Source organism: Hyaena hyaena, unplaced genomic scaffold, assembly GCF_003009895.1.
Source record: "Hyaena hyaena isolate Hyena2069 unplaced genomic scaffold, ASM300989v1 scaffold_356, whole genome shotgun sequence".
Taxonomy (NCBI): domain Eukaryota; kingdom Metazoa; phylum Chordata; class Mammalia; order Carnivora; family Hyaenidae; genus Hyaena; species Hyaena hyaena.
The window spans coordinates 401,248-414,788 of record NW_024080985.1 but is presented as its reverse complement, the minus strand read 5'-3'; the positions used below and the strand labels follow the sequence as shown (position 1 = coordinate 414,788).

Genomic DNA, 13,541 nt, shown 5'->3' with positions numbered 1-13,541 from the left:
TACGGAAAATAGTATGGAGGTTCCTCCCTAAATTAAAAATAGATCTACCATATGATGCAGCAATTATACTTCTGGATGCTTATCTGAAGGAAGTAAAATCACAATCTTGAAGAGATATCTGTACCCCCCACTTTCATTATAGTATGATTTACAATAGCCAACACATGGAAACCACTTAAGTCTCCATCAACAGATAAGTGGATAAAGAAAATGTGACATATATATATACACACATATATATTACTCACACACACACACTGAAATATTACTTGGCCAAAAAAAAAAAAGAGGAAGGAAATCCTTTTTTTTTTTTAATATTTTATTTATTTCTGAGAGAGAGACAGCATGAACAGGGGAGGGTCAGAGAGAGAGAGGGAGACACAGTATCTGAAGCAGGCTCCAGGCTCTGAGCTAGCTGTCAGCACAGAGCCCGATGCGGGGCTCGAACCCACGAACTGTGAGATCATGACCTGAGCCTAAGTCAGCCGCTTAACTGACTAAGCCACCCAGGTACCCCAAGAGGAAGGAAATCCTACTATTTGCAACAACACGGATAGATTTTGAGGGCATTATGCTTAGTGAAATATGTCAGACAAAGACAAATATTGTATTATCTCTTTTATTTGTGGACACTAAACAGAACAAAACAGAAACAAACAAAAAAAATCCTTCTAGATACAGAGAATAGGTTGGCAGTTGCCAGGGGTGGGAGGTAGGGGGTGGGTAAAATGGGTAAATGTGATCAAAAGGTACAAACTTCCATGGGGTGCCTGGCTGGTTCAGTCAGAAAGCATGGGACTCTTGATCTCAGTGCGTTTGAGCCCCACATTGGGTGTAAAGATTATTTAAAATAAATAAATAAGCTTAAAGATAAGAGGTACAAACTTCCAAGGAACCTGGGTGGCTCAGTCAGTTAAGCCTTCAGCTTCAGCTCAGGTCATGATCTCATGGTTCGTAGGTTCAAGCCCCGTGTTGAGCTCTGTGCTGACTGCCAGCTCAGAGCCTGGACCCTGTTTCAGCTTCTGTATCTCCCTCTCTCTCTGACCCTCCCCTGCTCACGCTGTCTCTCTCTCACTCTCTCTCAGAAATAAATAAAACATTAAAAAAAATTTTTTTAAAGGTACAAACTTCCAGTTATGTGATAAATAAGTTCTGGGTATGTAATGTATAGTTTGATGATTATAGTTAACAATAGTGTATTGTATATTTGAAAGCTGCTAAATCCCTAAATCTTAAAAGTCTCACACACACACACACACACACACAATTTGTGACTATGTGTACTGATGGATGTTAACTAAAACTTACTATGGTAGGGGAGCCTTGGTGGCTCAGTCAGTTGAATGTCTGACTCTTGATTTCAGCTCAGGTCATGATCCCAAAGTTATGGGATTGAGCTCTGCATTAGGTTCTGTCCTGAGCATGGAGCCTGCTTAAAATTCTCTCTCTCCCTCTACCCCTCTCCTTGGCTCATGCATTCTCTAAAATAAAAAATAAAATAAAATAAAACTTACTGTGGTAATTACTTTGCAATATATACACATATCAAACTATTATCACCTAAAAGAAATACAATGTTAAATGCGAATTATAGCTCCATAAAGAATATAAAAAGGATAAGTTTTATTTAAATCGTAAAAAAAGTAAACCATGAAATAATATATATATAGGGTCATCCCATCTCATTCATATATGTATATACTATAAAAATTTAACAATAATATATTGTTATTATATTATATATTGTATATTATAGGACATATACTAATATTATTATCATATTTTATATATGTATGTAATATGAATATATAATGTGTATATAACATATGCATATTATATATACTTATTATGTGCACATATTATTATGCACATAAATTATATATATTATATATTATAATATTACATATACATATATGCATGTGTATTATAAATTATGCTTATATATGCTTAATATATTATATCATTATTAATATATGTATTACATATTATATAAATTAGATATAATATATACTTATATATGATCAATGTAGTATATATTTTATATACTACATATATCATATTATATATTGTACATATAATAATTCTATATACAGTATTATATATTGTTATATATTATTTATGTTAATATATTATATATTATATAATATGTTATATATTGGTACATACATATAATTAATAATATAATAATCAATAACACATACTATTATGTGTGATATAATATATTATTATGCATTATTAATATATAATCTAATATATAGTACAATATATAATATAATAAATATATTTTGGGGGTGGAGAAATATATTTATATATTTAAATGTAAATAAAAAGACAGGGGCAACTGACTGGCTCAGTAGGAAAAGCATAGGACTCTTAATCTCAGGAGTCTGAGCTCCACATTGGGTCTAGAGGTGACTTTAAAATAAAATCTTTAGAGAAATAATAAATAACTTTTATTATTTTAAGAAACTTATTCTTTTTAAAAAATTATTTTTAATGTCACTTTATTTTTTGAGAAAGAGACAGAGCATGAGTTAGGGAGGGGCAGAGAGAGACACACACAGAATCCCAAGCAGGATCCAGGCTCTGAGCTGTCAGCACAGAGCCCAAGGCTGGGCTCAAACTCACAGGCTGGGAGATCATGACCTGAGCCAAAGTTGGACACTTAACTGACTGAGCCACCCAGGTGCCCCTTTTTAAATTTATTCTTGAGAGAAAGAGAGGGCACATGTGTGCGCATGTGGGGAAGGGACGGGCAGAGAGAAAGGGAGACAGAGAATCCCAAGCAGGCTCTGCACTGTTCTGGCTGAGCACAATGCGGGGCTCAAACTCATGACTTAAGCTAACATCAAGAGTTGGACACCTAACCAAATGAGCCACCTACACACCCTCCCCAAAGACAGTAAGTTTTAAAAAATAAAATAAGAAAACCTCAAAAAGTAACAATAAAATAAAAACAAAAATGACACAGAAACATACATGAAAATGTAACAGGAGCTAACATTGAGGAAGATGGGTAGTGGGGCAGGGAAGAAGGGATGGGATAGAGGAGAAATTGATCTTATACATTTCTGTATCATTTGATTTTTTAAATATGCATACTTCAATATGCGGTAAATTAATAAATTTTTTAAAAGAATATTAAGTATTTTCTTGCTTGTTTTCTTTTTTTGAGTTAAAAACAAGTGTAGTTTCAGTTATTTATTTTTATGAAAAATATGATTTATTGTCAGATTGGCATACACACAACACCCAGTGCTCATCCCAACATTGCTTGTTTTATTTTTGTTTAATTGGTTGTTCGGAGGACCTTGAGAGTTCATTGTATATTGTAACTCATAAAAGGTTGGTCTCTTAACTTTTAGTTTTTCTCTTTATCTTCATTTTCTACTCCCAATCTCTCACACCCAGGCACTCATACCAATGCTCTTAATAAACTATTTTAAATATCCAGGGACCCTGGTAAAATAGGAAGTGTTGCTTTGTGTTACTGTGACTGCTTGATGGCTGCTGTTACTGCTATGCTTGGTTTATCTATACTTATCATTTAGGAATCTCCAAGTACATTTTGGGTAGGGCCTTTTTTAAAAATACTGAAACACAGTTCTCTTATTATTATTATGTTTTAAATGTTTATTTATTTATTTTGAGAGAGAGATAGGGAGCAAGCGGTGGGGGGGTGGGGCGGGGGGGACAGAATCCCAAGCAGGCTCCAAGCAGGCTCAGCTTCCAGCACAGAGCCCTATGTGAGGCTCTAACTCACAAACCGGGAGATCATGACCTGAGCGGAAATCTAGAATGAGATGCTTCACCAACGGAGCCACCCAGGCGCCCCCTGTTATCATTATTTTTTTAAGACTTTTTTTTTTTAAGAATCTCTACACCAACATAGGGTTGGGATCAAGAGTGGCATGCTCCACTGGCTGAGCCAGCCAGGCACCCATAGGTCTGTTACTTGTTTTTACAGTACAAAACATAAAACATATTGGACTTTATTACCCAGAAACCCCTGTGTTTGGTTGTCTGTGGTATATTAGTACTTACCAATAACAGTGTTTCATTTTAAGTGACTGATTTAATCATTTTTCCTGGTTTAGCCCCAGAATACTATTTAACCACAAGCGATGAAGTCCTGCTGATTTATAACGTCCAGAATACTGAGTTCACGTGAACAAAACTATATATTTTGCCTACAAAATCATTTTAAAAGCACTTTCTATTAATTTCCTATACTAGACCTTGCAACACTCACATCGGAGACACATTAAAACTGGAATGCCTGTGTGGGTAGTGATGAAGTGGGTGCTAAGACCTTCAGAAAGGGCCCGGTCTCAGGAGGCAAGAGGCAGGGGGCAAGCTGTAGGCTGTAACCTCAGGCTGCGGCTCCTTGGGAAGGAAGTGCGTGAGTGCGCTGCACCCGAAGGGCTCTTCATCGCCCGCGGGTGGGGAGCAGGGTATATGGTGGCCGTGCTTTTGGGTTCGGAGTAGGACTTGCCTGGGCAAGTCCCTCTCCATCACTTAAACTCTAGAGTCCTCAATTTCCCCATCTCTACACTGGGAACCATATTTGCTGTGAGGGGTGTGCGAGATGAAGAAACACGGTTAGCCTGAGCAGAGGCCCACTTCATTTAATTCAGGTCCCAGGCCGAGCCTCCTGCAGCCCTTGGAATTCCCAGAGCGGGTCTGTCCTGCCTCTGCCTCAGGATCACTATGGGGAACCACCGTCGCTGTGTGGAGAAGGCCCCTAAGATTCCATCTACATTAGGTGAAGGCCTGTCACCCACCACGCAGCAGAGACCCATGACCTTCAGGACCTACTCCCCGGGGAACCTGTGACTGACGTGGTGGGGAGAGGTGCTGGCCTCAGAACACAGCATGTGACAAAATGAAAACTTGGGTGTTGACATCAACAACCTAAGGAATTACAGACCGAGGGACTGACGGGCCTGGCTTTCTCACCCGGGCTCCACCTAATGAAAAAGGCAATTCCGGCACCATGAGCTTCCGGGGCCCAGGCTCAGCCCCTGAGGGTTCTCAGGAGCCTGCAGAAGGCTCCACAGTGCTCGCGCTGCACACCGCTGGAGGGGGCCTACTGTGAAGAGGGGCTGTCCCTGGGGACCTGGTGAAGGAATTTAACAGGCCTCTTCTTTTTTTTTTTTTTTTTTTTAATTTTTTTAATGTTTTATTTATTTCTAGGAGAGAGAGAGAGAGAGAGACAGCGTGAGCAGGGGAGGGTCAGAGAGAGAGGGAGTCACAGACTGAAACAGGCTCCAGGCTCCGAGCTGGCAGTCAGCACAGAGCCCGACGCGGGGCTCGAACCCACGAACCGCGAGATCATGACCCAAGCGAAAGTCGGACGCTTAACCGACTAAGCCACCCAGGCGCCCCTAACAGGCCTCTTCTACAGCGTTTCAGATTTCGGTTTCCTCATCAGCAAAAACGGGATTAAACGGCACTGAAAGGATCAAGGGAGGATTTCAAAGGTACAAATGAGATTACGCAAGTCAACACAGTGCCAAATCACAGGAGATCCCCTCCCCACCAAGCAGCACCTTTGAATACCTTCATTCGCAGCCTGGCCCTGCCCTCCTTCCCGGGGGGGAGGAGCCACCAGTCTTTGGTGGGCGGGGTCCTAGTAGCTCCACCCTCCTTGGGGGATATATATGCAGCGGTACCAATCTGATGGCGCATTGGGTTCAGGCATCCCTCAGCGAGATCTACCTCAGCGACAAGCTTTTACAGAGCTGTCCAGAGGCACCTGCCCCAGGTAAGTGGGGCGTTGGAACGGCATGGGGGTATGGGGTGGAGCTAGAGAGTGGTAAGAGCTGGAGTCTCTCTCTCTTTTTTTTTAAATGTTTTATTTATTTTTGAGAGAGAGATAGAGACAGCATGAGCAGGAGAGGGTCAGAGAGAGAGGGAGACACAGAATCTGGAGACAGGCTTCTGGCTCTGAGCTGGCTGTCAGCACAGAGCTCAATGCGGGGCTCGAACCCATGAACTGTGAGATCATGACCTGAGCTGAAGTTGGACGCTTAACCGCTGAGCCACCCAGGCGCCCCAGAGCTGGAGTCTCTTGACTTCCTGCTCTGTGCAGGGGTGGAAATCACACCCAACAAGGGAACCTAATCTTGAGTTTGGCTTCTTTTAAAACATCTTGTTTTGGTTTCCAGTTCCTCATTGAGCCTTGCCCTATGTCCCCTAAATGCTTGCAAAAAATAGAGATACTCAGTTCCTGTATTCTCAGTTCTGTATTCTGACTCAGGTCAGAAAACGGGGATGAATATCTGCGTGTACAAAGTTTCCGGAAGTGCTGGCCTGAAGTTGCGTTTGGAATCCCTTCCAGGATCTCAGTGAGGGGTGGTTTTTGTGTAGGTGGGAAGTGGAGGGATGAGAGCTATAGGGCCAGGATCCCTGGTACTCAGGTCTTGTATAAACTTGATCTTCCTTAATCTAACCATCTGTTTGCTTACGGATGCTCAGAGTATACGCTCTCTTGAGAGCTTGTCTAAAGGTTCTAGCAGAGGAGATCAAAGACCAGTCGTCCTCTACTGGGGAAGGTCGTCCTCTAAGACCGAGAGCATAGCTTTGGGAAGGACGCACATGGAGCAGTGAGGGAGGAAGGGGACACCTGCCTGGCCAGCCCGATCAGCCAGATCAACCCTGGTTATCAATGGGGTGACAGATGTCGCAGCCAGATCGCCCTCACATCCAATGTATAAGCCCTCTTATACTCCAAAGTCATTCTGGTTTTAAGGGAGACCCAGAAACCTGGCCAATTTCAGTCATTCAACAGCTTTAGCCAAGGATTGAGGAGATACTTGGAGATACAGCCATGGTGGGGACAACATGGAGGTTACGGTTCTGTAGGGAATGCAAATCTCCAGAACCTCCTCAGATTTACAAGTGACATAGCTAGTTAAAAGGTAAATTCATGACACTGTCCTTACTGTTCTGTGACATTGTGTTAGGAGAGGTGACCCATGAGCAAGTCAGGAAGTTGGATCACAAGAGGAAGTGACCAATGAACAGAGAGTTGGTGGCGGCACAGCAGACAACTAAGGGATCTGTATGTACAAAAGGTGCTGGGGCCACAGGGAGTTCAGCCTGCTAGAAAAGGGAGAGCAGGCGACAGCTGCAGGGAGCTTGGTGCTAGGGGGAGCTGGAAGCTGAGGGAGGAATGTGGCCCTCCAGGTAGGAGCGGCATCCTACAGGAGAAGGTCATGATTAGATCCGTGTGAATGAAGAGGAGATGGACAGAGGCCCTAGTGGGTGCTGATGGACTCAGCAGTCAGAGATGGGTGTGAGCATCCAGAAGGGTGAGGTGGAAGCTTTGGTGTAGATAGTAGTGACAACAAAAGGCGCGTTCTTTCATGATAGGGTCCTGACTATGGAAAGATGAGGGTAGTATAAATTACCATTGGGCACCCTCTTTTTTTTTTAATGTTTATTTATTTTGAGAGAGACGGAGAGTGTTAGCAGAGGAGGGACAGAGAGGCACAGAATCTAAAGCAGTCTCCAGGTTCTGAGCTGTCAGCACAGAGCCCAATGCAGGGCTTGAACCCCTAAACTGTGAGATCATGACTTGAGCCAAAGTCAGACACTCAACCGACTGAGCCACCCAGGCATCCCTGGGCACCTTTTTTTATGTGCCAGGCCTGCTGCTAGGAACATTTTCTCCTTCTCTGTAAACGCTCTCCGACTTGTCAAAGGTTACATGGTCTTCTGGCTCCACTATCCTGTATGGGCAGTCTTTCAAATCTCTGACAGTCTCATGAGGCACAAAGAACAGTTTCTTGTTTTTCATTCTGATGTCTCTGGATTATTAAAATGATCTATTTCTATTTCATGATTGGCCTTTTGCATATCTCCTTTACCTATTTTTCTATCTAGGTTATTCACTATGTTTCTTTGAGTTACTTGATGTAAGAGCTATTTATATGTTTTAAAAATATGATTTTCTGATTTTCAACCATAGAAAGACATCCTCAGCCAAACAAATTGAAAATATGCTTCCATAATTTTCTTAACACTTCGAAATTCATTTTGGGGTCCCTGGCAATCAAGCAAAGATTGTCTTAAACCTATCAGCACTGGTGGTGATTAAATCAATGGACTTTTTAAGGGGTATCTCATTAATGGTTCTTCTAGTATGTAATACTTCACTGACACCAATTTAAAGTTTGGAGTATTTGCCAGAATACATCTTCTATGGGGTGCCCTTAACTCCACATTTCCCCCAACCCTGAGAGTTGGCTTTAGCCTCTTAGCCTACATTTCCATGTTTGTTTGCTTGCTTGCTTGTTTATTTATTTTGAGAGAGAGCAGGGGAGGGGCAGAGAGAGAGGGAGACACAGAATCTGAAGCATTGCCTGTATTTCGGGACAAATGACTGCTTCTACGGGAAAAATCCACACCCTCTTCTGTGGATCTTGTCCCCACCAATCACCACTAGTTGGTAGTTCATCAATGACTTTGGAGGGCTGTTGTATATACATGTGTGTGTTTCCTAGTGTTTTCTCACATTGATTTCCTGATCTCCAATTTTCATTCTGTGCATCTTGTCAAAATCACAGCTTTCTGACTTGGCAGGGTCCTCGGAGTAAATCTAATCTAGTCCAAACCACTTATGTACACAGTTGGATATATCCTGCAACTGAGAAACTTAAGTGAAAATTAAATTTTGACATACTATGAGCTCAGCGCTGTGGTTTAAGAAATATCTGTGGTTTAAACCAAAAAAATACTGGGGATCTTTATTGGATCTTTGATGAGATTGAAATGATTGAAATTGGGATTTTAATACTTATTTACTTGATTCTCTTAGAGATGAGCATGTGATATACTTCCTCCAGGTCCCCCAGATAATGAGTAAGGAGAAATCGCACCCTGGGTGGAGGCTCAGCTTTCAAAGCTTTTAACTTTCTGCAGTCCCACACAGCACCGCTGTGTTTGATGTGGGTGTAGGTAGAATCCTGGGGGTAGAGAGAAGAATTGATGGCTGCCTCAAATGTGGCAGTGGGCAGTGCCACCAAACAAATGGTAATTTTTTTTTTACATGAAATAATGTTTTCTCATCTCTAGGGGACGAATCTGCACTTTAAAGTTATGTCTGCTTTCTGACCCAGAGAATTGCTGACCTTGGCTTCCCATCCCCCTCTGGGCTGCCGAGGGCCGCTGGTCACCCAGCACATCCGTGATCACCCGCAGGTGGTGAACAGAGCCCCTCTGGGCACCTTCCACTGCACCTGAGGCCGGTGGCCTCCTAGACAGCGAGGCTGCCCTCATTTGACAAAGGGACCCCCAGGACAGGAAAGGACAGTAACATCTGAGGGTGTGTCTGCCTCTCACTGGAGAAATCCTCCAGGGCCCAGCCTCCAGGAGACCCAACTCTGTCCAGAAAGACCTTTGTCTCTGCTCAATGGCAGCGATGTCAGCCCTGGCAGGACTCCAGGCCCAAGCCAACTGCCCCGTCTGTCTGGATTACCTGAGAGACCCCGTCACCACCGAATGCGGGCACAACTTCTGTCGCTGCTGCATCCAACAGTCCTGGGCTGACCGAAGCGACAGCTTCCCTTGCCCCGTCTGCCGCCACTCATGCCTATAGAGGCACTTGAGGAGCAATTTTCAGCTGGGAAGGATGGTTGACATCGCCCAGCGCCTCCACATCACCAGGAGCAAGAGGAAGAGGCAGGACGAGAGGCATCTGTGTGAGAAGCACAAGCAGGTCCTGACCCTCTTCTGTGAGGACGACCTTCAGGTGTTGTGTCCCATGTGCATGCGGCCCCCTGACCACCAGGGCCACTGCGTGAGGCCCGCGGAGGAGGCCGCCTCTCACCACAGGCAGAGGCTCAGTGGTTACATCGAGCCCCTGGAGAAGCAAGTGGCCAACGTGGAGAAACTAGTAGCCACCCAGGAGAGAAAGCTTATCGAGCTGAGAGAGCAAGTGCAATGCCAGAAACAGAAATTAGCATCTGAGTTTAAGTACCTGAACCAGTTTGTGGACCGAGAACAAGAGGCAGTTCTGTCAAGGCTAGCTGAGGAAGAGAAGGACATTCAGCAGATGCTCTGTGCAAACATCACCGAATTTTCAGACCATGTTTCCACCCTCCAGGATCTACTGAAAGAGGTGGCCGAGAGGAGCGTGATGTCAGAGGTGAAGCTGCTGACAGACATCCGGAGTATCCATGACAGGTGTGAGTGCCCAAAGCCCCCAGATCTCTACTCTTTCCAGTTAAGGAGAGAAGGCTGCAGTCTCCCTCCACAGTACTTGGTCTTGCAGAAGATCATACAGAGGTTCCAACGAGAAGTTACTCTGGACCCTGAAACAGCGCATCCTCATCTGCTTGTCTCTGAAGATAAAAAGTCTGTGACATTTGTGAGGAAAAAACCAAGCGTCCCTCGGAATCCAGAGAGATTTATGATGGATCCCATCATCCTGGGTTCTGAGGGGTTCGATGGTGGCCGACATTACTGGGAGGTGCAGCTGGATGACAAGAGTGAGTGGGCCGTGGGGGTCTGTGAGGACCTCCTTTCCTGGAAGGGAAAGTGGCCCCTGTCAGCACAGAGCAGACGCTGGACAATTCAGCTGCAGAACGGTGGCTATGTGGCACAAGCGGCTGTTCCTGTCACTCTTGTGCTGAAGGAAAAGCCCAGAGGGGTGGGCATTTATCTGGACTATGAGTTGGGGAAGATTTCCTTTTACTGTTTGAATGACAGGTCTCACATCCATTCATTCACGGATGCATTTTCTGAAGTACTAAAGCCTTACTTCTGCATGGGGCAGGACCGTAAACCTCTTACGATCTGTGCAGTAAGGGATCTTGAAGGATGAATTGGGAGTTGGTTTCATTCTCTTTCTGTAGTTTATGGACAGTAGTTAGAATATTGGATACGTATTAGTAAATCTGGTACCAAGATTTTTTAAAATACTTTTATGAGTTAAACAGATTTTTTCATTTTGTTTCCTCTTTTTTCCCCCCCATTTTGTTTCAATAGCAATAAGAGATGTTTTGGGAACTAACAGAGATGTGAAGACTGTTTCTGGAATTCTAAGATTAGAGTGTATACATTGTAATTTTACAGTTCCAATAGATTTTTGTATATGTACCTTTATATATATTAAAAATTTTGTATACATTTACTATGGGGTCCTATACATTAGTACCTTTTATATTCTAGGCAAGAGAGAAGATAAAATTATAGGGACATGATTCTCAGTGGGTCTGTCTTGTTTCTGCATGGGAGTAAAGAATTGATTGCTCCAAATTATGTGTTCAAGGATGTTTTTATGGGGAGCAGCCTTGAGAGAGAGAGATGGCATCTCCATCCAGACTTTTAGGACTCCCTCTTCTCCTCTGCTTTTTCCCATACCTGGGAAAGCTGAAGAGAAAGTCCAGGTGCTCCATCCTTTGGAGCAGGTGGGAAATTCAAACCAAGCAAGCCCCTGGTAGTACCAGAACCCTCACATCAGTGCCATCCAGTAACCACCATAAGAAACCCCTAAGCTAGTCTCCTTCCCTTGCACCCTCAAGTCATATTTTACCTACTCAAGTAACCATACTGTCCTCCCCTAAACCTCATTACATGAGTTATAAACCTCTTCATATCTTTCTGCTGTGTGTGGCATCATCAGTCCCAACAGTGAACAAAATTTTGGTTGAGGATCTACTTTGACTATACAACTTGGTCTTCACATTGGTGTTCTGAGCAGACCTAAGGAGATGTTGACTAACATCTTCAGGGGGTTTTCTCCTCTTTTTCTTTGGTTCTGCTGCCCAAAGCAATCATGCATTTTGAGCATTTATGCTTTAACTTGCAAATCAGCCCAGCTTTAATGTTGTCTCTTCCAAGGAAAGGTTCTAGAGTCTAAGTCAGAGAGAAAGAAGGAAGGATAAACTGGATTCAGGGAAAGGAACCAAAACACAAGAACAGAGGTCCATAATTTGACCCAATTGGTGAATCAAGAGTTACTGCAAGAGGGGCGCCTGGGTGGCTTAGTCGGTTAAGCGTCCGACTTTCGCCTAGGTCATGATCTCGCGGTTCGTGGGTTCGAGCCCCGCGTCGGGCTCTGTGCTGACTGCCAGCTCAGAGCCTGGAGCCTGTTCTAGTCTGTGACTCCCTCTCTCTCTGACCTTCCCCTGCTCACGCTGTCTCTCTCTCTCTCTCCTCGAAATAAATAAAACATTTAAAAAAAAAAAAAAGAGTTACTGCAAGAATCTACAGAAGTAGAAAGATAAAAGGGTGAGATTCCATTTTGTGTCTCCTTAACTTAGATGCTGATTTAGTGGGACCCCATTAAATTCAGACGTGGTACCCCCCCATAACATTAGTGATGTTACTGAACATAAAATGGACATCAAAGAAGTTACCTCATCTTAGCTACCAGAACAATGGCCTTGCCTAAACTCCCCATGATCACAGCGCACGTTCTCCTAAAATGCCCAAGAGGAGGCATAGATGAGATGATCCAGTGAGTAATAAATTAAAATTAAATCAAATCACTGGCACTTACAAGTTGGCTTTCCAAAATGGACCCCAATAAATGTCCCCACCCCTAGTTAAAATAGATAATATGACTAAATGTTAGTCAAACCTGGGCATTCACGAACTGAAACACATTATTGAAGATCTAGGGAGAGTAGACGTTATCCCTACTGCTTCTCTGTTTAACAGGAAAACTTTGCTTGTCTTTAAGTTGAAAAGAATGGAAGCCATCTCACGGTGAATTACTACATCCAATTGACAACTGGTAAATACCCGGCTGATACCAATTTGGCCAATACATTAGGTTCATGGTTTATTTCAACAGCCTCCCAACCATAACTTTCACCTCCAAAAGGATTTCATACACGTCTACAGGCAATCGTAGGTCCCTCAATAGCTTTGCCTTGGCATACAAACTTTGAGGACAAGATTTTTACTACATTCAACTTTTTCTAGGGTTATGATTTACACTTATGAAACACTCCTCCAGAGATGTGATTGACTACAACCTTGGTTATACTCCTGAAAGCTACTTGTAACTGAGGTCACCTCTATCCCTGATGCTGTCCAGAAATAGCCATTGACCTTCTCAAAACACACAGTGTGAAAACAAGCCCAACATCTCTGAGGACTTTTTGGGTGCTGGAGGCAACTTCTTCCTCATTTATAAATTTTGCTTGTGGCCATTTTTATTGTTACTTGCAAGTCAGCCCACCTTTAAGGAGGCGACTTCCAAAGAAGGCTCTAGAATCTGTCTAAATAGGAATATATTAGGTGTTCCTGTTAGTGCCCCCATGCTTCCTGGAGACTTTGGAGCAGCATGGCCATATGTTGCCCCTGGGCTCTTGATGCGGGTTGCTTAGCTATATGCTGTAAGCCATTGTTAGCCACATACAGATGACCCAATTTTATGATGGCGTGGAAGTGATACACAGTCAACAGAAACTGTACTTTAAATTATGAATTTTGATCTTTTCCTGGGCTAGCAGCATGTGGTCTGATACTGTCTCATGATGCTAGACCACAGTCACAAGCTGAAGCTCCCAGTCAGCCACGTG

At 43.4% G+C, this 13,541-nt stretch overlaps 1 protein-coding gene across 1 annotated transcript; it reads left to right on the top strand.

Annotated features, from left to right (window-relative positions):
- Positions 1-939: 939 nt before the first annotated feature.
- LOC120243714 (putative tripartite motif-containing protein 75) lies at positions 940-10,831 on the top strand. The gene is given in 5 exon segments (XM_039249950.1): positions 940-975; positions 5,701-5,767; positions 6,512-6,608; positions 9,126-9,207; positions 9,365-10,831. Coding segments are annotated over 5 exon segments (1,749 nt in total).
- Positions 10,832-13,541: the final 2,710 nt, after the last annotated feature.